This window comes from Dermochelys coriacea, chromosome 3 (assembly GCF_009764565.3).
Source record: "Dermochelys coriacea isolate rDerCor1 chromosome 3, rDerCor1.pri.v4, whole genome shotgun sequence".
NCBI lineage: Eukaryota > Metazoa > Chordata > Testudines > Dermochelyidae > Dermochelys > Dermochelys coriacea.
In genome coordinates, this window is record NC_050070.1 from 1345677 (window position 1) to 1370779 (window position 25103).

At 53.9% G+C, this 25103-nt stretch overlaps 1 protein-coding gene across 21 annotated transcripts in view; it reads right to left on the reverse strand.

Moving 5' to 3' along the window:
- The window catches only part of AGBL5 (AGBL carboxypeptidase 5), a 49493-nt gene that overhangs the window by 7780 nt on the left and 16610 nt on the right, over positions 1-25103 (reverse strand). For 12 of the 21 annotated variants that reach the window (XM_038395752.2, XM_043509948.1, XM_038395767.2 and 9 more), the window contains 8 exons: positions 21638-21908; positions 18530-18708; positions 16729-17287; positions 16010-16179; positions 14595-14730; positions 13867-14033; positions 12563-12765; positions 363-533 (listed from right to left, as the gene is read on the reverse strand). In XM_038395752.2, the coding sequence (XP_038251680.1) occupies positions 363-533; positions 12563-12765; positions 13867-14033; positions 14595-14730; positions 16010-16179; positions 16729-17287; positions 18530-18708; positions 21638-21908 (1856 nt within the window). The remainder of the gene's footprint in view (positions 1-362; positions 534-12562; positions 12766-13866; positions 14034-14594; positions 14731-16009; positions 16180-16728; positions 17288-18529; positions 18709-21637; positions 21909-25103) is intronic. The other 9 variants (XM_038395764.2, XM_038395759.2, XM_043509952.1 and 6 more) reach the window with 2 other exon arrangements.

Below are 25103 nucleotides of genomic sequence, written 5' to 3' on the forward strand. Positions count from 1 at the left end.
AGTAACAGCCACGCAGGCCTCGCCCGGGAGCACGGGCACTAGGACAGAAGCCTGGAGACAGGCCTGGGCTGGCGAGAACAGTCTGGGCGCAGAGATGCTGGCACGTACGGGGGGGTGTATGGAACAGGAAGGACCCCTTGGGCACCAAAACCGGCCTCCCAGCAGAGCTCAGGGACTGGCCCATATTTCCATGGTGCAGTGCCCACTGCGTGAGCTCCATGACCAGGCCTCCCTCTGCCAGCACTACTGCCAGGCTACCTTGGTCCTCCTCGGGCAGGGAGAGCCTCTCGCCTAAGGCCTTGGCCCTGGCCTGGAGAGATGGGCTGAGCATGGAGCGGGTGGGGGATGGAACAGACACAAACCTGACTTGATGAGGGAGGCTGGCAGGGAGCAGGGACGCAGGCTGGTGGGTGGTGGAGGCTGGGACAGACGCCTGGCACAGGGAGGGAGAGGCGCTGGCGGCTGGATGCTGTTGGTTGCTGCTCGCAGCAGAGTCAGGTGCTGCTGGCGCCGCTTGTCCTGCACGCAGGGCTCTGGGAAGGAGGGAGTTTGAAAAGAAAGTTCAGGAAGGGGCTGGTGGTATTGCCCCCTCACGGCTCCCTATGCCCACCCCTCCCCTCACACAGTGCCCCACAGTACCCTATGTCCCCGTGTCAGAGCCATCTCCACACCAGTACTCCCGGGTCCCAGAGCCTCCTGCCAGGCAGAGCGACTCATCTCCCTGCTGCAGGCTATGCCTGATGCCAGCCCCTCCAAACCGTGGGGGCGTGGTGCAGGCTACACCGTGCCACACGAGCAGGGGCTCAGCCCATTCAAGAACAGAAGGCGTGAGCAGCCCCCTTGGGGACCCCCAGGGACAGGACAGTCTGCAACCGGGTCCATCAGCCTGCTGCTCAGGCTGTCACCTGACTCCAGATAGCCCTGGCAGAGGCACCGTTCCCACGAGGCGCTCAAAGCACAGCCAGGCCGCCACACCTGGGTGCTAGAGCCAGGCTCTGGAACAGGAGGGGCCGGATCTTCAGCCCCAGCTGCTGCTGGAGCCAGAGCTGCAGGCACCAGTCAGGGCATGCCTAGCTTGGAGCCTGACTAGAGCACCAGGCTGGGCCATTAAGTCAGCTCAAGGCAGCCACTCTTGTACGGCGCCTTCACCCGCCTAGGATGGCAGAGAACACGAGTGACAAGCCTTCCCCCCCCCTCCAGCTCTCTCCACACTCTGCAGCGAGGCCCTTGGGGGAGAGCTCAGCATTGAGCACACAGGCCACCCTTACACACCACACGGCACCCGGGAGGGAGGAGAGGGATTGCTTCACCAGCCACTGAGAAGCAGCCACCTCTGGGGAAGAACACAGCAGCTGCTAAGCAGCACATGGCAACCCCCCACAGCAATTTAGGCCAGGAAGTGAACAACAAGGGGCAAAGGAATTTCAGGGTGACAGTTTAATAATCAAGTAGGAACCAGGCCAAGATATTGGGGTTAAACTCTTCCCAAACGCCATGACATCAGACCGCCCTTTGACATCTGCTGTGACCATCAGCCCGCCACGAGCACAGCGCTTCGCACTGACTGGCTCACTTGCTGGCAGGCCACACCCTGGCCCTGACCCTGCAGACACGGTCTCTCGCGCTGGTGAGCTCTTCGGGTAGGTCACACAAATGGGCCCCAATCCCACTTGGCGCCTTTGGGCACATGTTTTTGCTGCCCCATTCCAGTGCCACAGCTGGGGGGCCCTGGGGCCCACTGGGAATGAAATGGAGCTGGCAGCAGCCCTGACTCGCCTCCACAGGGGCAGCAGGGCTCAGCACACAGCAGGAGAAACCTTCCGGGGACTCACCCTCTGAAGGCTGAAGGTGTAATAGGGGAACAGCTGGCCCGGCAGGAGGCCCCTGCCTGGGGGAGCCCTCCTGCGTGGGCGTTCTGGAGGGAAGCCGGCTGGCATTATTTCTGCAGCAGCAGAGCTGGGCACAGCATCTTACAGGGAGATAAAGGAAGCCCCTGGCCCTCCCCCAAGGAGCCTTGGCTCTGAAGTCAAGTGCATGGAGATGCATAGCAGAGCGAGGTCACGCAATGAGACTTACAGGCCTCTCTCCTGCTCACTTCCTATAGCCCCTGGAGAAGGAGCAGCAGGCAGCCGCCTAGTGAACATGCAGCGGGTTACCAGAGTCCCACTGGCAGTTCACTACTGTGTCAGCAGTTTGTCAGGCCTGGCACACTCACTACACCTTGCACACTGTTGTCCATCTGTATCCGAAAGGCATGATGTAAGGCACACACAAACTGGTGACACTCTGACGGTTAGAAGCTGGGAATGGGCGATGGGGTGGATCACTAGATAATTGCCCTGTTCTGTTCATTCCCTGTGAAGCATCTGGCACTGGCCACTGTCAGAAGACAGAACACTGGGCTAGATGGACCATTGGTCTGACCCAGTATGGACATTCTTATGTTGTAGGACATGGGCTCCCAAACTGGGGGTTGTGGCCCCAAATGGGGTTGTGCCATAAGCAGATGGGGCAGCAGGTCCAATGGGCCTGAGAGATGATGCTGTCAGCCCCTGAATGTGTCCGGACCAGCTCCACAAATGCCATGCCAGGTGGCGGCAATTTTGATCTACAAACTAACAGCCTCTGCCCAGTGTGATCTTGCACACCCTGTACAGGTAAGGCTGCGCTGTGCAGAGGCCACAGGTTTGTAGATCAAAACGGCAGCCTCCGGGCGCAGCGTTTGTGGAGCAGTTCCAGACACACTGGCTGTGCAGATGCCAGTTTGGCCATCTGCACCATTCCAACTGTGCAAGCATCCAGCTGAGGGACTTTGAATGCAGAAGATCCTTAGCTATGGGCATCCTCTCTGCTTGAGCTGGGAGGAGCTTGTGCTGGCCTCTCCTGAGATGGGAATCTTCAGTGGTTCGTTAGCTCCTTAAGGCAGGGCCTATATCTTCTTGCACCCCTGTTGGCATGCATGAAAAGAGAACCACTGAGAGTCACTATCTCCATACTGCCCTAGTACCACCACACAGGGCCTTTCTACATCCTGGCCTCACTCGCTTAACAGTGACCTGTTATGGTAAGAGACCCAGTGAGCTCATTTTTACGCAAAGCATCTGCTTCAGCTTCCAGCGGAGAATCTAGTGATGCAGTTAAGGAACAAAAAGACAAGAGTCCAAGAAACGTGCTCACAAATTTGACGGGCTCTCTTTGATAATGGCTTCACCAGTGTTTTGGTCAAGAACGAAGAAAGGCCAGAAATGCCTGCTACATCCCACGGTGCTATCTAAAGACACCATGACACCTAACAAACTTAAACACTTGGAAACCCCTGACAAGGAACGCAGGAAAACCAAGGTCATCTTTCCAGTGCTGGAAAGAAGAACTTTTCAATCAACAAATGCAATTCAAGAGAGCCAAGTCTGGCTCTGACCAAGCCCAAAAAGCATCCTTTGAGGTGAGCGGCTGCATTGATTTTGCCAGCTGCAATCAATATGGTGAACACAGCATGTGGGGAACCAGACAGAATGGATTTCCCTAATTCTTCCTCAGACAGAACCCTCAGGGGCCAATCGTTTAAGTCAGGGAAAATGAAAATCCCTTGTCGGCTCAGATCTACTGCTGCTGGAGCCAGACACTGGGTATGAACTCTGGGCGTGGTGCTCTGGACCAAGAGTAAAAGGTAATTATTTGCAATGGGAAGTCTTATGGAAATACGCCTCTTTGAGATCGAGAGCGGTGAACCAAACCAGAGTAGACAGGGAAGAAATAATCACAGCCAGGGTTAGCATTCAAAACAGAATCTTCCTAATGTGCGTGTTTAAAGCTCTGAAATCAAGAGTTGTTTTGAGCCCTCCGTTCTTTTTTGCAATTAGAAAGTATCGGGAGTACAACCCTTTGTTTCTGGAAGTTAATCGTACTTTTTCTATAGCTCCTGCTTGCAACAGAGCTTCTATTTCTGTCCTCAATAACCTCTCCAGGAAGGGTCCCTGAAAAGGGTGGGGAGGGGGCATTTGAATGGGATAGTATCACCTTCCTTTACAGTGTCTAAAAACCATCTGTTGGAGGTGACAGTTGTCCATGCAGTGCAGAAATGGGACAAGCCTCCAATAATGGCGGTACGATGGTCTGAAAGTGAAGCTCTCAATCTTCACGTCAAACTGCGGCCTGACATTAGGCAGAGAGAATAGCCGAGGAGTTTTATCCTCATCCAAGGCTTATAGACGACTTTCTTCCTCTTCTGTGATGGAGAGGACCTTTGGCCGTGGTGGTGCTGCCGATAGCGTGGCTGTCTCTGTTGATCATAAGGCGAAGAGAAAGAGGGTGCAAAGTATTTCCTGTGACACCTGAACACAGGCATAGGTGCTTTCCTTCTATAATGAGGCAGTAATCCCAGAGATCTCACAGTGGAGCAGGTCTTTTCCAATAGCTCATCGGTTTTCACACTAAAATATCCATCCCTTTCAAAGGGCAGATCCTCTATTTAGATTTTGTTTCCATTGGAAGAGAGGATGACCATAGTCCTGCATGCCTATGGAGAGCTATTGCTGATGCTACAGATCTTGAGGTGGTATGGGAGACATCAAATGCTTGAGGGCATGCTTTAGCCTTGGCCTTTAGTTGAGAGCTGCTGTTAACTTTTTCTAATCCCCTGGAAGAATCTTGGTGAAGACTGATATCATCTCCCACAAGGAAAAATACCTGTGGCCACAACTGCTTGATAATTGACCACATGCATGTTTAAGGAAGCCAAAGAAAACAATTCTCTCTGTAGAAAATCCAACTTTTCCCCCTCTTTGTCATAAGGGGTAGAATGTTGAAGACCTGACCTAAACCTTTGAACTGCTGCTGTTACAGCAAGAAATGAGAGGGAGGTGACAGGTGAAAGCAGGAGAATCCTTCATATGTGACCTAATACAATCTATCACCCTGTTTTGAAACTGACTGACATGAAGACAGACTGGACAAGAGATTTTGCTGTTTGCCAAAGACCTTTTAACATAGGCAAGAAGACTTTCCTCTTTGTAGTAGAATCCAAAACATCAAAACACTGGATAAGTGGTTTCTTCCAAAGCTACTGATGGGGATTTTCAAGTTGATGCTCTCCTGTCCACAGGCCCATGGAACTGAATTGCGTCCTCAGAAGAAGATGATGCTGCAGCTATACCGGCATTTTCATTTGGAAACAAACCATTTTCTAGTTCCATGACTTCTTGTTGGAAGTCATCCCAAGGAGACCTTTCCTGGTACCCTGCATCAGAAACAGTGTCTTGCATTAAGGTAGGGCAATGTTCCCTGGCTGTTGGATCTGGGTGTCTTGGATCTGGACGTTGTTCTGGAACCAAAGAATCAGGTTCTCTCAACTGCTATTAATAAAACAGGTTGGCCAAGATCTCCAAGACATCCATGGTGGCATGGGTCAGTCTTGCCAATTGCCCACATCTGGCATTACTAGTTTGACACATAGGATGTCCAAGAGTGTTCATTTGAGGCGGGAGACTGTTTCACACTAAAAGGTTGAGTCTTAGATGTGTCGGGGTGAGCACAATGTCTGCAGATCCAATCCTGGATCAGATACTGAAACAATAGGGAACTGAAATACAGAGAGCGGTGATATGGTGTTTCTTGATGAGCCAGTTGGAGTGTAAGGCGGTGGTAGCAGGGGACCCTGGAGAGCTCTCCCGCTCAATATTGTCTCGGTCTTTTATCAGGAGAACAATGTGATGCGGCCAGACCCGGTATATGATGCAGGTCCGGATCAACATGTGCTATGATAATATGAGGCTGAGCTGGTATGATTCGATCTGATAGCCTCTTTTTTGGATCAGTATCCTCTGAAAGATCGAGGTCTTAAGTCCTTAGGTCTTGTATCTGCATGCTGCGAATTGGCCAAAGAACCATCTGATATGTTCTAAATTTAGCCTCTTTTCTTCAGAGATAATGGAGTTGGGCCCGGTAAAATGCCCCAATCCTTAGGGTCTCTATCCAGTTCTGATGGGGACCATAAAACAGTTCTGGAACTGGACTGAGGCCTTGGCTACCACAAGCTCTGTTGACTTGGAACTGGAGTTTGGTGCCACGGCCGAAGCCATCATGACTGACACTTCTGGATCTGGAAATGTCTGGGGCAGATTCAGGTCTCCTAGCCTTCCTTTCCACCCTTTGGAATGATCAGATCCCAGAGGCTGGACTGACAAGGCTTCTTGTAACAGAAGGTTAAGAAGTCTGTTCTATCCGTCCTTCTGGGCTTGAGGAGTAAGTGTGCTGCAGATAGCATGGGGTGCCAGAGAATGATTCTCCTCTAGGCATTTCAGGCATGACTCATCTCTCTTAAACCCATGCTTCTTCATGCTGGGATCCACCACGTCCGCACTGTAAGTATCCGTACTCAAAGCAAAAATCCTGATCTAAATTAGCCTAAAAACACAATAACTACGCAGTTTTGGTCTTTATTATGCTGTGTAGCCTTGTGGGGTTGCCTACTATGCTCATTCACAGCATCAACGACCAAAGAATTAGGTGCTGGGGGATGGTTGGCAAAAATTCAGAACCTTTATGAGGAACATAATCTGCTCTTTTAAGAGTTGGAGGTATGGTGGCCAGGGTCTGCCAGATTGTTTTGGGAGGTTCAAGTGAAGTTTTATTTACAGGCAAAGCTACTGGACTCAAAGTGGCAGTACAGAGAACGTCTCAAAGTTCATGGTGGGTCTCATGGCCTCCTCCAAGGGGATCTGGAGGGAGTCGGATCCTTTTCAAAAGCTTCTGGAACTGCTTAAAATAATCTGTGTATGAGGAGCGAGCAGGAGAGGTTAGTTTTTGGTGTAGCTTCCTCCGAAGGTGGAGAGACTGGTGTGGAGGGACAGGAAGAGTGGGTGATTGCTCCTTTGGTGGTCACCACCAGGGTAGCTGGCCACTCTGGAGAATTCTTGCCAATAAACACCCCCAAGTCCCAATATAGCAACTGAGGGGAGCCAAAAGGAAAAAGAGGGGCATCCAGGATTAATCATACCACGAGGAATGTGGAGTGACAGCAGTCTGCCAGTGTCTTGGAGTTTCTCCCTCAGAAAAGATGTCAGGAGAAGTAGCTCTGGGCTGGGAACTAAGTGAACCTCACATGGAAACCAGAGTCAGAGGAGCAATCCTGCTCATAGTCCATGGGAGGAGCAGAAGCGCTGGTGTTGAGGCAGGTTGCTTTTCCTTTCTAGTGGGTACCTGGGAACACGGTGGTGCCAGAGAATGATGCAGTAGCCGTGACAGACAATGTTCCAGTACTAAGAGTCTCTGTGTACCCGTTAGTAGGAAGGAGGTGGGTTCATCTGAGACAAACAAGTCCCTGGAGAACTTGAATTGCATGCGGTACCAGTGAATCTACACAGAAAATCTGGCGAAGCTCTGCAGTGGGAAATGGTGGCACTGATGGCACCAGTTGATCAGTTTGACATGTCAACTTGGGTACTGTAGATAATGTGGAAGCAGGACCCGCCTTCAATACCAATTTTTTGGATGCAGAGTCCTTAGAATCCCTTGCACCACGATCATAGCTGGGCATGTTGCTGGGTACCATGGGACTAAAAGTACCTGAAATCTCTGTACCTGGAGAACGTGGAACCTCAGTGGTACCCTTTTTGGGATGTGAAGTCTCTGGAAATGCAGGTCTCTGTGGTAACCTAGGCTTCTTGGCATCGAGTTCTCTGTGACGGGATCCGGAGCTCCTCTTCCTGGAAGTCAAGGTGCTAACCCCCACAAAAGTCTGGTGGGTGAGTGGGCTGCAGAGATCAACAGGTGCTGTCCTTGCAAGACCACTGTATAGGGGCGGGAAGGGAGGGGATCAGGGCCCAGGCATGAGGCAGGCAGAAGGCAGTGCTCCATCATGAGAAGACTAAACTTAATCTTCCTGTTTTTTCTAATCCTACTCTAAAATCCTCAAAAAAAAAAAAAACCCTCACACTTAGCTGGGACACAAGTGTCTCCTAAGCAACAGATACAGAGAGTGAATCCCACCACGTGAGGCAATGTTTAAATCCAGGGCATTTAGCCATGAAGAGACAGACTACTTCAAAGGCAGGAAAGGCCCCTGATGGGGTGGAGGGGAGAAAAGAAGCCCCCCGCCCCCCCCGACAAAAGTTACTAAAAACTGCTCTAACTAGTAAAACTTAAAAGTGCTAACTACAACCTGAGACAAGGAAAGCTAAATGAGGAGCTGTTCCTGAAGGGAAAACTAGATACAAAGTGGGCCCCTTAAGCTGTTGTGTCTCAGGCTGAGGGTGGTTCCTCTGTCACTGCCCCATCCATCCTATGAGGCATGAGGCTAGCTGGGGTGCAGGTGTGGACCGAAAGGGCAATGCTGCCAAAAGTCTCTGGCCAAAGGTGCCCACACACCTGATGCGGAGCACCCCAGGGACATTACTCGAAAAACAGTCGTTGCATGGTGTAAATACAGATACACGGGCAAAGCAGCCAAGGAAAGAGATTCACATTGGAAACCAGGGGTTCTTGTGCCCAGTCCCCTGTCCAAGGGTTTTGTATGCTGCCCAGTGAAATTACCAGCCCTTCGGGGCAGGGACCACATGTGAGCGCATCCACGCAGCACCCAGCCTGCTCTCGGGTGGTGTATAAAGCTATTGCTGCCATGGATGCAACTTAGTGAGCAGGCTGAGCCCATCACTTCTGGGTTTGCCACGCATTGGCACCCACACGCTGGGATGTCTCCTGGCAGAGAGAACAGCCTCTGAGCTCAGTGAATTGTTTGGTGCTTTCTCATTGTGCTAGGCGCTCTGTAGAACACACGATCCTGCAGCCAGAAGCCATCTGAATGGGGACTGTGGAGAAAGGCCAGGGGTCCGGCCAGGATCAGGTGATTCCACTCTGTGGCCTCTGAGATGGTGCTGGCTTTGATTGTAAGCGTACGCATCCTTTCTGTTGGCAATGGGGTGGGGGGGGCTCTTTGGAGCCATCTGCAGGAGGCAGAGGTGGTAGCTCAGCAATTCACCTTAGAAGGTGTTCCAGGCAAAGGGCGGCAGGTGATAGGCTGTGGGGACACCTGTAGGAGGAGACCAACAGGGCACTGCAGATGTGAAAGGAAGGAGCCCACAGCAGAGCAAGGGAGGGTGGCAGCAGCATGGCGCAGCATGGCATAGGAGCTTGAAAGGTGCTAGGCAGAACCTGGGGCTGGACTCCTGGACCCAAGTGCCCGGGCAGCAGCAAGGCAAGTGTCCATATCCCCGGTGTCTCAATGCCACCCTGCCAACGCCAGGTCTAGCGGCGGGAGCAGTTCAGACCCTGCCTGAGGGGGGTGCTGCTCATGGTGATGATGTGGCTTCTGGGACGTTGTTTAAAAATTAACACCCCTCCTCCCAATTTCCCAGAGGCGGAGAAAGCAGGTGAGGGAGTGGCAGACACTCCTGACTGGTGTGGGACTCACTGTGGGCATGCATCAAGCCAGGGAGAAGGGGACCCAGCCCTTGCCCAGGCTAGCTCGGCCTCCCCTGGCTGTTACCCGTGCAGGGCCTACAGCAGAGCTGCCCCGTTGCCAGCATGCCCAGTGCTATGCAGGGACAGGGAGGGGAGGAATAGCTATGTGCTCCCAGCATGGAACAGGCTCTTCCTCACTAACCACTAGCCCAAGTCCCTTCTTGGCTCTGGCAGCCTTGCTAGGGGCAAGTCCCTGTGGCTCAGTGCCAGCGAGGCAGCAGAGGCAGGCCCTGGCATCGCCAGCACTGCCTTGTCTAACACTACACCCTGAGGAACCAGAGTAGCCAGCACTGCTGGGCACCGCTCCCCAATCTCCACATAGGGCTAACCCTTCCTCCCTTCACATCAGTGGCTGGGAAGCACAAGGAGCGGAAGGTGCTGAAGAAACACATATTATCAAGTCGAGAGCCGGAACTGCAGTCAGCATACTCTGCTCCTCTGCACTCGAGGATCAAGCCTTGGCCAGCTCCTGCGCCAAGCAGTGCACACGTTTTACTTGCTCTGGCCCCCTCCCCTGCCTGTCTCACTCATTGCAGATGGCTCTGTAAGCGCGGCAGGCAGAGTTGTTACAGGCAGGGAAAGCGTGTCTCTGCCAGGCAAACACAAAAGCAGAGTGTTACCTCCCCAGGAGGCCAATACACGCAGGCGGAGAGTCGCAAGCCAGCACAGGACGCCCCAATTCCTGGGCTCAGAGCAGTATGCTCAGTGCAGCCAGCCTTCACACAGGGTTTGCTGTCTCCAGGGCACAGCCAGGGGAGCCTAGGGTCAGAGCCCTGGAAGCATGACAGTATGCGGGAGGGGCGATCGTTACCGAGCCAGCATGAGCACCCTCCTTTCCCAGTTTCTCCTGGAGTGTTTCCCTTCTCACCAGCCCACCACAAAACTGACCCTGCTTCCAATGCTAGGCGGGGATGGGCACTACGGAAGTGAGAGGGCTACTAGATTGCTTGAAAGGTGAGTAGGAAAGACGGGGCCTATATTTTTCAGGTCCCAACCTGAAAAGGAGACTGGGTGCTCTGCTCATCCCCACTGTTGCAGGCTGGGACTTGTCGACCCTTCAGGCCCTAGTTCTAGAGCAGAGACTAGCAAGTCACGAGTCTCATCTTCCCACTTACCTCCACAGCAAGCTCCGGGCAAGTGCACACTATTGCTCTAGCACGATGGAGTGCTAGTGTAGGAAGGCCTCCGGCGTCCCCACTCCTCGGGAGACTACACCTGCACCAAGCCCTGTCTGCTCTCCCATTCCCAGCACTGCAATCACTGGTAAAGTTGGGAGGGCTTCCCGTGAACTGCCTGCGCTGCCACAGCCAGAGCGCCACTCAGGCAGCAACCCAGCCGCCCAGTGCTACACTGAAGCCCCAGGTGTGCACAAAGCATAAGCAGGGAAAGGATTCTTGGGGTATTACTTAAGCTTCACCGCTAAAGCGGGCTCCCCCGAACCCCAGCCTCTTTCATCTGGCCTCAGGGATGTCCCAGGACAGCTCCCAGCCCTCACCGGACCTGGTTTCACTCTAGCCACACAGTCTCAGGGCAGCAGGCTGCTTTGCCAACAGAGGCAGACAAAACCAGCAAAGCAGAAGAAACAGACCTTACAACATGCCCATGGAGACACAAGCCTTTTATTGGTTCCCCATGGGGTTCCCATGGAGGCTGCCAAGGAAAGCTGGAAAGCAGTTGCACAAGGCGAAGCTACATGTGAAACGAAGGCAGTGTGCAGGAAGCCAAGCCAGTTGGGAATTCAACAATCTCTTCCGGGAGAACAGCATCCGGTACCACGAGCCTTTACCTGAGCCGTAGAATCCCACAGACGGTGCCTGGCCCCTGAGAACACTGCAGCCCCAGCAGTACATGGCAAGCATAGACTCCCTGAAGCATGTCCCAAAGCCCCAGGGCAGAGATTCCACACTTGGCTGCTAGCCACTGGGACCAGCCCAGAGCAGCAGGCCCGCCTAGTGGAGCTGGCTGGGGAATTACAGCATATGGGCTGATCGTGTCCTGAATGTCCTCGGCCAGCCAGCTGCACCCCACTGGGGTTTCCTAGTGGTCTCCAGTCCGTAGCCGGGCAAGCAGCCTGACAGTGGCTCTAAACTCATCTCAAGCGTGTGTAGCAGGTCAGACAAAGCCAGAGAAGTAAGTGCCGCGCACTGCTAGGGCTTTGGCTAGGAGGGATAGTCACCACTGAGAGTGATTTGTTTCCATGTCAGGGCACCATAGGACCGAGATGTGGTCCAGAGAGGTACTCGGTGGCCAGAATCCCCCAAGCCAGGCAGGTCTGAGGTTAGTTTGGGGTCAGTAAACCAGTCTGAGCACCTGCGTGGGCTATCACTTGGGCTCACCCACTGGTTACATATCATGACTCTGCCATCCACCCTGCACCACTAGAAACACTACAATTCCTACTGCTTCTCAGCACTTAGCCTGGGAACGAAGAAGGCACTTGTATTATGACCCGAGCACCCCTCGGACATAGGAATGTTTGTGAGCATAGCAATGGCTAGGGAACGGAGCTGGAACTCCCCTTGCCAGCTTCTCTAGAAGCTGCAGTCTCGAGCTGTTTCCCATCACAGCAATTCAGTTAAAATATGGCCTCCTTTGCGTGGCGTTGGGTCCTGATCTAGGATTTGCCAGGTTGTGGGATTTGGACAATACAAAACTGCCCCAGAAAAGCTCCATCTAGCTGGATAGCCAGCCCACCACTGCAGCAGCCACAGATCCCTAGGTCTTCAGGAGCAGCTGCTGACATAGCTGTGTCCAGTCACCAGCTGCAGGGGAGGAGGGCAGTGGCCAGAGAGCAGCCCACGCTCCCAAATGGGAGCCGACTGAAGGTGGAGGTGCGGCCTGGGGAAGCTGCAGGGCTCAACCGGAGGGGAGCATTGCAGCTGGACTCCGTAGTCTCGTGGCTCCGTACCACACTTGGCCACCCAGAGCATTGCTGAAGACACAGCAGGCAGCACCTCACAAGCAGTTACTGCTCCACGGCAAACCACTTTTATTAACTTCAAGCAAAGCACAGGCGGGCGCAGGGCTTTCCTTCAGGAGCGCCGCCTGACACAGCAGCTCCACACGTACTGAATGAAAGCTAGGAGGGGCTCCCCGCCCAGCTTACCTCTCACTGGTGCCAGGACCCTCGGGCTGCCTTTCTGAGGGCTCTGACTCCCGCCTGCGGGGCCACCAGCCCTGTTACAGCTGAAGGTGAAGCTGGGTGCGGCTTTGATCTGGGGCGAGTTCTGCTGGCTGCCGCTGCTCCCACTGGTGCCATGGCTGTAGCTCCTGGAGAGGGCATTCTCGGAGCTCAAGGTGGGCAGCCCACTGGAAGGGATGGGGGAAAACAGCAGTGAGAGTTTGGCTCCGACTAGCATTTCCTCCTAGCTGGCTCCTGAGCCCTCACCCACATCCCCTAGGTTGCACTAGCCTGGCGCAGCACACGCTCAATATGGTCTCCCACGACTGGCAGCATGAGAAGGGCCACGCTGCCTGGCTGCTGCCTGCTAAAACGTCATTCTCTCCTGGCGGCCTGATTTCAGGCCTCTTCTCCATATGGCCTGTGAGTACTTCTCAGCAAATGCCAGCTCCCTTTCCAGAGGGCTTTAAAAAAGGGGTTTTTGGGAGGAATAGCAAGCACTGACCCCTCTGAAGCCCGGAGCCTACTGCAGTGCAGAGCTCCAAGTACCCATGCCATTGGCGCTGTGCACATCTGGGGGTCCTGCCAGCTCCTTGGGGCAGTAGCCCCTTCTTTCCTGTTTCTAAAACACTGTGCACATTTCTAATGCTATGAGCTGGGCAGGACACCTCATGATCTCACAGATCTGGCCGTGGGCGGATAGGGTTGCATGACCGCCAGGAAGCTGCTTTCCCTATGGGGCAGCCTCTGCCCCCCAGCCCAGCCGCTGCCTGAGTTTTACAGGGGTGGGATCCTGAAGTGTAATGCTGCTGGGATCCGGCCACCACGGTTTAGGAAAGCAGTGAAGAAAGGTGCAGGGAATGAATGTCCTCACTCCCCCAGAGCTTGGCTCGGATGCTGACGGAAGGGTCCTGGGACCTTCAGGCCCCAGGAGAAGGCTGCTCGGGTCTGAAAGATGGGACCTCCAGTAGCACAGCCCCTCTCCACACTGCTCTGGGACAGCACTAACTCCTTCGAGTCACCCCACCTCTCTCTGCCAGGTGAGCACTAACTCAGAGGGGTGCCCAGTCCTGAGCAGTTTCTAGCACTGGCGGTGTCTGGCTGCCCCATGGACACAAGACTGGAATTAGCACAAAGGCTGCAGGAGGAGCAGAGCCCCAGCCATGCGGCATCACGAACCTGCCTTCCACAGGCCCTGCAGAGCTGTGCAGATACACTCAGCAGAACCGCAAGCCCGATCCCGGGTCCCCTCCCTGCTCTGCCCAGGGGCGAGGCAAGCAGCGCCTTACTTGGAGACTTTCTTGCGGGAGAACGCAGCCATGCCCTTCAGGTTGCGCACGTGCTTCAGCATCCAGGCTCGCAGGTTGCCCAGGCTGCTGTGCTCAGACAGGACGAGCCGGGACCAGGGGTTACACTCCGCCATGTCCAGCGCTGCGATGGCCACTGCCCTCCCAACCTGCGGAGGCAAGAGGCGCTCAGCGGGGAGAGCCCAGCTGGGCAACGGCACAATTCAGCACATGGAGAGGTCAGAGCCCCAATCCCGTGGGCCCGCATTCTCAGTGGGCAGCATGCAGACAGGGCAGACAGACTAATCACACCCAGGGGCTCCTGGTCCACAGCTCACAGTAGGCCTGATCTAATCTCAGCCAAAGGCAGGCAAGAATGCGCCCGCAGCGAGGCCAGGCCCACGTACTAACCCTTCCAGGTCAAGCACCCTGGCAGCTCCCTGGCATCCCCCACCCATTTACTGGCTCTGCACTGTCAGCGCTGACACCTTTTACAAAGACTTTACAGCAAATGGCAGGAAATTGCAAAACTCTGACTCAGAATAAGGAACCAGTAAGGTGAAGGGTGCAGAAACACTGGCCTAGTTGGGCCCCAAATGGTGATTCCACAGGGCTGCTCCCAAGCCTGGGACAAGTTTACAGCTCACAAACTTGCTGCTCAGTGCTCAACACCGCGCCCTCCGGGTTCCCTGCTCGCACGGCTCCGCGAGCGTCCATGCCTGTTGTGTTACCTGCTCAAACAGCTCTATGGTGTACTTGGTGGGGAAGGTTGGGGGGGGCGGAGGGCTTGCCCGCCCATTGTCGTGGCAGGCCACAGGGATGCTGTTCACCGAGCGCCCGGTGTTATAGTTGCACTCCAGCGTGTAGCTAGGAAACACAAGGGAAGCCCATGTCACTTCATCCACCCCACGATGACCAGCACTGTCCCCATGCTCCAGAGACATGCACCCAGAGCAAACAACACGACACCCTTCTCAGCATCTCCAAGCAGGGGCACCCCACATCTGCATCCCCTTGAGCTGGCAGCAGGACAGCCAGGACCCCCATCCTCATAGCAGAGGTGAGCAGCCCTTTCCCAACACATCTCCCTGCACTGAGCACAGCAGTCCTTGGAGAGGGAGCCACCACCCCCTGCATCAGCACCGCTGGGGCTGGGGTCTTCTCTCGGTGGGGAGGGGGGGGGCAGCAGACGCTCCGAGAGCCCCATTGCACTGGGTGCTGCACGAACACACAGTCCCTCTGGATTAATTACACAAGACAGAGACACTCAGGGAGGCAATGGGACTTGCCCAAGGTCACAGCTGGGCAGTGACAGAGCAGATGTCCTGTCCACGCAGCTTCCTGGTGCAGACCAGCTCCAAACCGAGACCACGACTGGTTTCCAAGCAACCCAGCTCTGCTAAGCGCTCCCCGCAGGAAGCTGCGCACAGGGAGCCAGGATGGGGGAAACTCACTGCACACTCCAACACGGCACTCTAGTTGTAGCAGGAAAAGCCAGAGCCTTTTTTTGGGGCTCCCGAGCCCTCCCCTGAAAGCAGCAGGGCTAGCAGCACCTGCATGCAAATGGCTCTGAATGCTCAGGGCCTGCAGTGTGGGGGCAGGGCACCCATCGCAGCACCCGCTCCCACCTGGGCTTACAGTGTGGGTGACTAAGCTCATCACAGCAAGTAGCCAGATCTCAGCTCCTGGCCATCACTATGGCCACTGAAGCCGTACGGTGGGGAACCCTAGTGCTGGGATTCCCCTGGCTGGCTCCTACTAACACTGAGCCTCTGTGCTGGGCCCCACTGCTGGCCAGCCCATATGGAGTCACTGCAGGAGGCCAAGTGGGTCTCACGGCATGCACAGGCAGGCAAGGGGCGTGGGGGGGGCATGGAAGGGCACCAATCCTTGCTGTCGCCTACGCTGGGCATCAAACAGAGTTTACGCCTTTCTGGCGAAGCCTGTACGGACCCCAGGCTGGCCCCACATGTCAGCCACGGAGCATCTCCTCTACAGCCACAGCACTGGCTTCAACTCTGCTTCCTGCCCAGTGTCCATGCAGCCGCTGCGTGGTGAAGGGGGTGGGGGGGAGCCGCCGCACTAAACCAGGTGTATTGACACTACACAAGCAGGCTGAAGGGGCTCCCGCGAGGGGCCCACAGACCTGTGAATGATGCCCGAGGCCTTGTAGATAGCCACTCGCCCACTGCCCTCTTTCGACTGCCCATCCCGCTTGTCTCTGGCATACATGTTCTTCTCCGAGAAATTGCATCCCATGAAGTCAAAGTGAGCTGAGTTCAAGGAGATGAGTTTGGGGAACAGCATATTTTCCACCTATGGGTGGAGAGAGGCAGACAGAGGTCAGGCAGTGCCCACACAGTGCGGGCACACTGCTGGCTCCTGAGGCAAGCGACAAGTGACTGGAGCACCACGAACTCCAGTGTGACTGCAGCTCAGTACAAGGCTCTCAGGCCCCGAGTTGTCCTGCCCGTTTCTCCTCTCCATCAGCCAGCCCAGCTCCCCACCCCAGCCAGAATGCACCTCTCCTGCTTCTACCCAGCCTCCACACATGCAGCCGCCCCCCTCCAGCCTGCACACGCCCCCACACGACAGGACCCCCTCCCAACCTCCACACACGCCTCCCACATGCCAGGCCGCCCCCTCAGCCTGCTGCAGCCCAGGAACGCCCATGCATCTATGCCAGCTTTGTGCCAACCCCCAAAATCCTCCCCCTCCTGCCTCACCCCCATGCTGAACACAATTTGTGTCTGGCTTTAAAGATTAGGACCTCCCCTTTAGCCAGCCTAGGGGGAGGCAGCAGGCGCCAGGGTGGCAGAATCCCTCCACTGCTCTGCTGAGCTGCCACCTGCCCTGCCCTCACACCTGGGTGTTCTCCTCGCTGAAGCTGTTGCCGTACATGAAGCAGCCGCGCTTGGAGGCGTGTCCGTGCAGATCCACGTAGTATGCCAACCCGCTCTCCTGGGGCAGGACGGCTTCCAGGGGCGCCACTGACGGGGGTCTCTCTGCTTCCCTCTCACGGTGCTCCCCGATGGGCTTTGAAGGCAGGATCCACATAGCTTGATCCTTGTTCCCCAGCTCGGTGGCAGGTGCTTCCAGCAGCTGGGGGGCCTGAGAAAGTGTGAGATGGGTGCTGGCGTCCTGGCTGCAGGGGTGGTTGCGGAGATTGTTGGCTTTCTCCAGCTCCGACAGAGGAGCCTCCGGGGCCAGGGTGCAGTTGCGGATGGAATGGTTGGAAGATTTTGTGCTTAGCGAGCTGGAGGTGAGCGGGGAGGCGTATGCCCTCCAGTCGGGAGCGCCAGGTGCGCCCCGGCTGTGGATGTGATGGTAAAGGAGCACGGCTTTGGCTCCATACACAGCAGGGTGCAGCTCTGCATCAGGGCTCAGATACTGGCGGTTCAGGTTCACCCCCCGGGCATCGGTTCTGCGGAAGGGAAAGGGGAGACATGAAACCTGCCTGTCCCCAGCTGGATGCTCTCTGCTGGGCACTGCTGTCCTCAGGGCATGCTGCCGAAGGCAGGGGCTGGGCCCAGAGTCCTTCCCATGGATCCCCTCCCCACCCTGCTGTAGGCCAGCATAGGCTACTCTCTGCCCCCCGAGAGGGCATGCAGCAAGCCGCTGGAGGCTGACGGAGCCATCATCAGGCCTTCACAAGGCACGGAGGCAACTCAGAGGGGACCGCACTGCCTCTTCAGGGAGATCGGGGAGCTACTGAAGGAGAAGGCCTTCAGGCCCTCCCCCCACAGGACTCACTCTTCAGCTTAAGTCACTGCAAGAAGAAGCTGCAGGGGTTCAGATCATGCTGTGGGGCCTAAAGCTCAGCTACAGACACCCTGGCCTATTCGCCCATCCCCACTCACTTGTACCAGCTCGAGGGGGCCCCTGGTCAAGAGACAACCCACTGCTACCAGACTCTGAAGCATCTCCCCTTCATGAGTGGCTGGTTGTGCTCACAGATAGTGGGGCTGCAGCTCCTTCAGTGGGCAGCAGGAGCTGCTGTTGTGACACCACAGCTCAGAGCCCAGCTACCAACTAACTCATGAAGGGAGCGCCATGTGTGCATCAGACACAGCCCGCTCTCTCGCAAGGCCAACAAGGCGGAGAGCTGCAGCCCTCCCACTGACAGGGTCTGGGCAGTCTGCACCTTGGGGTCAAACAGCAGTGTCTGGCGCCGACTGGAGCCCTGTTCACAAGCACCGTGTCTGCTCCTAACACAGTGGTAGGTGCTAGGGAGGTCAGCCACTCGGGCAGGAAAATCCAGAGCTCCACACTGGGCCAGCGATTCTTGCCCCTTCACTCTAAGCTCTGCACATGGTTTGACAAGTGACCAAGGCTCCCAAACACCCGGGGTGGGATCATGGACTTTAACGTATTTTTGTCCCTCTGGGGATACATAGCAGGCTCCAACCTAGAGCTGGCCCTGACCTGCAGGTCACTGGCAGAGTTTAGAGCCCAGCTCAACTCCTGCCTGACTGGGAGGTTCTGATGCAAACAGAATCTATCAACAGCTCAACCCAGGCTGGTTAGCAGCTGCCCCAGAGCTGGCATCTAGCTCTGTTCATTACCGCCAGCCCACCTGCCAGCACGCGAGCCTAGCCTCTGCCTCCAAGAGAGAAACCCATCCCAGCAAGGCTGGGGCAGCATCCGCAGTCAGCGCAGCTCTCACCGGTAATGGCCTCGCACCACACCATCCGGATTCAGCATGGGGATGAGCTTGAAGACAAACATGCGCCTCAGCATCTGGGCTCGGGGATCGTCCTCCCGCAGGATGAACTCCAGGAAGCCATTGAAGACAAAGCTGGAGGGGGTTTCCCCTGGGTGAACTCTGCTACTCAGGAAGAAGACCTAGGGGAGAGACACTCAGAGCTACTGACTGTTCCTTCCCAGCCTTGCGTGACACCCCCTAGCCCCTCTGGAGCTCCAGGGACTGCACATTTCCCAGGGTCCCGCCCCACATCCCACCCCAGGAACCTGGCCCATCAGTGCAGGGTGCGAGCCCAAGCTCATCGCCTCTGAACACTGCCAGCAAGTTCTGTTTCAAGGGATGGCAGCAGTCAGAAAAGCTAACAGAGTGTCAGGAACAACTAGGAAATATCATCCGGCCACTACCTAAATCCAAAACCACCTGCTCCACCATCTCAGTCTCGGACTCCTCAATTCCTCAGATTTGTCACCTAAAAAGAAAATGGCTCAGGTGGGGCAATCTCCCTCTGCAGTGAAGGTCAATGCAAAGAATTTGTTAGGTTCTCTGCAACGGCCTTGTCTTCCTTGAGTGCTCCTGGGTTCCCTAGGGAGGTGGTGGAATCTCCATCCTTAGAGATTTTTAAGGCCTGGCTTTGACAAAGCCCTGGCTGGGATGATTTAGTTGGGGTTGGTCCTGCTTTGAGCAGGGGGTTGGACTAGAACCTCCTGAGGTCCCTTCCAACCCATATCTTCTATGATCGTCCACTGGCCACACTGACTGACTGGTTTTGCTGTTAGTTTTTGTGTCTTTTGCTAGTTGCTCTTCAAATTCTTTTTTGGCCTGCCTGATTATTCTTTTACACTTGACTCAGAGTTTATGCTCCTTTCTATTTTCTCAGTATGATCTGACTTCCAGTTCTTAAAGGATGCCTTTTTCTTTCTAACCGCCTCTCTTACTCTGTTGTTTAGACATAGTGGCATTTTAACATACAAGACCATGCTGGGTCAGACCAAAGATCCATCTAGCACAACAGTACCCAGTGCCAGGTGTCCCAGAGGGAATGAACAGAACAGGGAATCCTCAAGTGATCCATCCCGTCGCTCATTCCCAGCTTCTGGCAAACAGAGGCTAGGGACACCGTCCCTGCCCATCCTGGCTAATAGCCATTGATGGACTTATCCTCCATGAACTTATCTAGTTCTTTTTTGAACCCTGTTATAGGCTTGGCCTTCACAACGTCCCCTGGCAAAGAGTTCCACATACTGACTGCGCATTGTATGAAAAAACACTTCTGTTTTAAACCTGCTGCCTATTAATTTAATTTGGTGACCTCTAGTTCTTGTGTTACTTTCTCTACACCAGACATGATTTTATAGACCTTTATCGTATCCTCCCTTACTCATCTCTTTTCCAAGCTGAAAAGCCCCAGTCTTATTCATCTCTCCTCATATGGAAGCCTTTCCAGACCCCTCATCATTTTTGTTGCCCTTTTCTAAACCTTTTCCAAGTCCAATAGATCTTTTTTGGAATGGGGAGACCACATCTGCACACAGTATTCAAGATGTGGGCGTACCATGGATTTATACAGAGGCAATATGATCCCTTTCTTAATTATTCCCAGCGTTCTGTTTGCTTTTTTGACTGCAGCTGCACACTGAGTGGATGTTTTCAGAGAACTATCCCCAATGACTCCAAGATCTCTTTCTTGAGTGGTAACAGCTAATTTAGACCCCTTCATTGTATATGTAGAGTTGGGATTATGTTTCCCACTGTGCATTACTTTGCATTGATCAACATTGAATTTCATCAAACTTTTTGTTGCCCAGTCACCCGGTTTTGTGAGTCCCTTTGTAGCTCTTCACTGTCTGCCTGGGACTTAACTATCTTGAATAGTTTTGTATCATCTGCAAATTTTGCCACCTCGCAGTTTTTTTGGTTTTCCGTTTTTTTTTTTTTATTTGGGGGCTCAAATTAAGTGTACTTTCTTATGGCGTTTTTAAAGCATTTCCATGCAGCTTGCAAGCATTTCACTCTTGTGACTATTCCTTTCAATTTCCGTTTAACTAATGTCCTCCTTTCTGTGTAGTTCCTCTTTTTGAAGTTAAATGTGACTGTGATGGGTTGCTTGGTATTACCCCTCCCACTGCCCCTGCCAGGATATTAAATTTAATTACATTATGGTCACTATTACTGAGCGATTCAGCTGTATTCACCTCTTGGACCAGACCCTGTGAGCCACTTAGAACTAAATCAAGAATTTCTTCTCCCCTTGTGGGTTCCCAGACTAGCTGCACCATGAACCAGCTATTAATGGTGTCTAGAAAGGTTATCTCTGCATCCCATCCTGAGGTGAATCAGTATGGGGATAGTTGAAATCCCTCATTATTACAGAGTTTTCTAATTTTATAGCCTCTCTAGTCTCCCTGAGCCTTTCACAGTCACCATCACCATCCTGGTCAGGTGGTCGGTAATATATTCCTACTGTTATATTCCTGTTATTTAAACTTGGAATTTCTATCCATGGAGATTCATTTAAAATTTTCACTATATGTGACTCTACGTTTTCTTTCCCATATAGTGCCACTCCCCCACCAGCGCAATCTACTCTGTCATTCCTGTATAGTTCGTACCCTGGTATTATTGTGTCTCATTGATTAGCATTCCACCACATTTCTGAGATGCCTATCAGCATTGAATATCTGGCACTCAAAGTCACCCATCTTAGTATTTAGACTTTAGCATTTGTATACAAGCACTTACAACATTTGTCACTATTTAGTTGTCTGCCTTCATTTGATGTCATTAATGGACTCTCTTTCATTTAATGGTTTCTCTTCAGATCCTACCTGTATTTTAATCAACTTCTATCTTCCCCTCTTTACTGGGTTATAGGGTATCCCCGTTAATATGTCCTCCCCTCAGGGATGCCTCCCACCATGAGGACAAGGCTGTCCCCTGCATCCTCCAGGCTTGGATTCAAGGAACTGCCAGGGGCAGACATGCCAACAAGCAGAACAGCCAGTCTGCTGGCAGGCTGTTGGTCCCAGGCAGTCCAGTCCCCATCCCCCCCAGAGGCAGCCAGCGACTCACCCTCTTCCCTGCAAAGCAATGCGGCCGAGGAGTGGCTTCGTCAGGGAACAGGTTGTCCAGCCTAGGCTCGTGTTCCTCCCTCATGCCGTGGCACGAGGTGACGGTAAGCAAGTCCACCCGCAGATTGTCCAGGGAGTGGCACAGCAGCTCTCGATGGTAATAGATGGCGTCAAGGGGGCTGCGGGGGGGAGAGATGCAGAAAGGCCCTGAAGAGCAGTTGTGACAATCGAGGAAGGAAAGGCAGCTCCCCCCACATACCAGCTGGGCACTCCTGAAAAAGCAAATCCCAGGCCTCAGCACTAGGGAGGGGTGCCCAACTTCCCAGCCAGGGGACAGGCCCCACCAAGGAGGACTATCAGAGTCCCACCTGAGTTTGGAAGGTGGCCACCAATCCAAGCAGCGGGTCTCCTGCTAATAGCCTCCCCTCTGCAGGCTCCATTCTGCATTCTCTTTGGGAGGAAGTCCCACACAACAGTTACCTTCTCCTGGCTTCCTTCAGTGCCTGCTCTTCTCCCATCCCCCAGAAAGGTTCTGGGGCCTCTGGGTGAGGTCTCCAGCCGGCTTGGCTATCCAGTCTAAGTGCAGGAAGCCCTAAGCCACCCTGCTTTCATCTAGTCAGTCTTGCCTGGAATCTGGAGCCTAGTCCTATGTACCACTTCTTTATTATTTCCACTCCAGCAACACCCACAGGCCCACTAAAGACCACCATGGGTGAAGCACAAACATGTATAGAGACACTACCCTCACCCCACGGCAGAGCAGACACCCCAGCTGGTGTAACTTGCAAGTGGAGGGAGTGGGCAAGGGAGACAGGCACTCATGATGATGGGGCCATGGGCATGTGTTGCAGGTTTGAGAGTAGTGGGTTGTGTCAACAGGAAGAACTGGACTCACTGGTCCCTGCCAGCCCCCTACCAGTTCAGTTCACAGATTGCCACAGGTGTATCTTGGGGAGGCTGTTAAGGCAGGACCCGCATGCCTCTTTTAAGATCAGTTCAAGGAGGGCATTGCCTATGGGAGGGGCAGGTGGATGGGTAATAATGGCTGGCGCTGCTTGGAGGAGGAGGGGTGCCCTAGTGAGACAAGAGCAGGCACAAGGAAGGAGCAGAGTTGTGCAAGGAGCAACAAGCAGCTTGCACCGGGTTCAGAGGCGGCAGTGCAGGGGTCCCCAGGAGCTAACATGGCCAGAGCGACGGCCAGGAAGATGAGCTCACAGCAACAGCATTCTGGACAGACCCAGGAGGCCAGAGAAGAGGCAGCAATAACCAAACAGGGCAGACGAGGAATGGCCTAAGGTGACAAAGTGGACATTTTTGAAATATTTTTATGAAGCCTGTGAGCGCCTCAGTTTCCCCTACAAGTAGCAATGTTACCCAGTGAGGGGAAAGGGACTGTTTGCTCTCAGGGAGGCTAAGAGACATAAGTGTGAATAGCGCCCAGTGGTCTGAGCCGGGATGGGACATTGGAAAAGGACTGGCTGAGGCAGACCCCTATCCATGGAGAATCCGAGAAGACAACAGCAGATCCAGTCCCCAGGACATTTATATCTGGCAACCCTTGACCCAGAGGCAGATGGATTTCCTCATCTCTCTGCAGTGAGGCTCAGCAACTGTTCCCAGCTCGAGAACAATGGACCGAGGAGGTGCGAGGATAAGAACTGGGGGCTAGAAGGAGTCGGGGGCAGGGCTCTCACCTGGAGTCTGACCAAGGAGATCAGACACCGAGACAGTCAGAGCTTGAATCAAGGGGTTGCTACAGCTGGGCTAGGCACTGACTGCCCAGGCTGGGCTGTAACAGTCAGTTCTCTGGGCCACCCGAGAGGCTGCCTGGGCCACGTGCCAGGTGACTAATAAATCCGCCTGGTTTAACAGCGCTGGGCGAGTGTCCCTGCAGACACTGGGTGAGGGGCGTTAATTCCTGAAGAGAGGACGCATCTCCCTCAGGGTCTGGCTCAGTGGGACTCCCTAAACCAGGCTCACAATGTGAAGCAGGGGGTCTGCAGGCTCAGAGGACCAGTCTCAGGGTGGGGGGAAGCCTTGTGGCTCACCCTGGAGGAAGAGTGGGACCCCTGGGGGTCTGGCATACTGTAGGGATTCCTCCCAGAGACCATTCCAAAGTTGGGATGTAGCACAGACCCTGTGGCTCCCTGACACCTGTATGAGGGAATCAGGGGGTGATGAAAGGCTGCACCTTGGAATGCTGTACAGAAAGCACCCACAAGACCTGGCCTGGATGTGCAGGTCCAGAGACAGAGGAATCACAGGTGATGCCCACATGACAGAGGATGGTGGTGCTGGCTGATTAGTGAGTAGGAGCAGGGAGGTAATCTTCCCTCCTTATATGGCACTGGGGAGACCGACAGTGGAACATGGTGTCCAGCTCTGGAGTCCACATTTTAAAAAAAATGTGGAAAAATTGTAGAGGGTATAGAAAAGAGCCACAAAAATGATTCAAGAGCCAAAGAAAATGCTGTACAGTGAGAGACCTGACAAGCTCCATCTGCTAACATTATCAAAACGACGACCGAGTGGTGCCTTGATTACAGCTTGTAAGTACCTTCCTGGGAAGAAATTACTGTGTACGAAAGGGCTCTGGAATTTAGTGGGAAAAGGCATAAACACGAGCCACCAGCTGGAAGACAAATTCAAATTAGAAGTAAAACACATTTTTAACACTGAAGCCTTGTCTACACTTGGGGGGGTGGGGGGGGCGGAGAATCGATCTAAGTTACGTAACTGCAGCTCTGTGAATAACGTAGCTGAAGTCGATGTACTTGGATCGACTCACCAAGCTTCTTATTCAGGAGGAGTACAGAAGTTAAAAGGTAAGTGATCTGCGGTCAATTTAGCGGGTCTGCACTAGACCCACTAAATGCATCCGATGAAGTGAGCTGTAGCTCACGAAAGCTTATGCTCAAATAAATTTGTTAGTCTCTAAGGTGCCACAAGTACTCCTTTTCTTTTTGCGAACACAGACTAACACGGCTGCTACTCTGAAACTAGACCCACTAAAGCAATGGCCGATGCATCGATCGCCTTGATCCCTGGTGATTAACCCTGGGAACAAGCTGCTGAGGGAAGTCTCCTGATGGCTTTCTGGAAAATACCTGAGTCAAACACAAGCTGTTGGGCTCATTACAAGGGTAACTGGTGATGTTTAACAGCTTGTGATGCACAGCCAGTCAGACTGAATATCCAATGGTCTCTTCTTACCTTAAACTCTTTCCCTGATAGAGTAAAGGATGCAGTTACAAGAGTGGGAAGAAGGGAGGGAAGATCACGAACCTGTTTCATTTCAGCTGACAGTGAGAGCTGCGGGCAGAGCTGAGCAGTCAACTTATGAGAATGGGATGACCCTGTTAACTATAGGCCTGCCATCTGACATCGATCCTGGGCAACATCATGGAGCAGCTGGTATGGGGCTCATTAATAAAGAATTAAAGGAGGATAATATAATTAATGGGTTT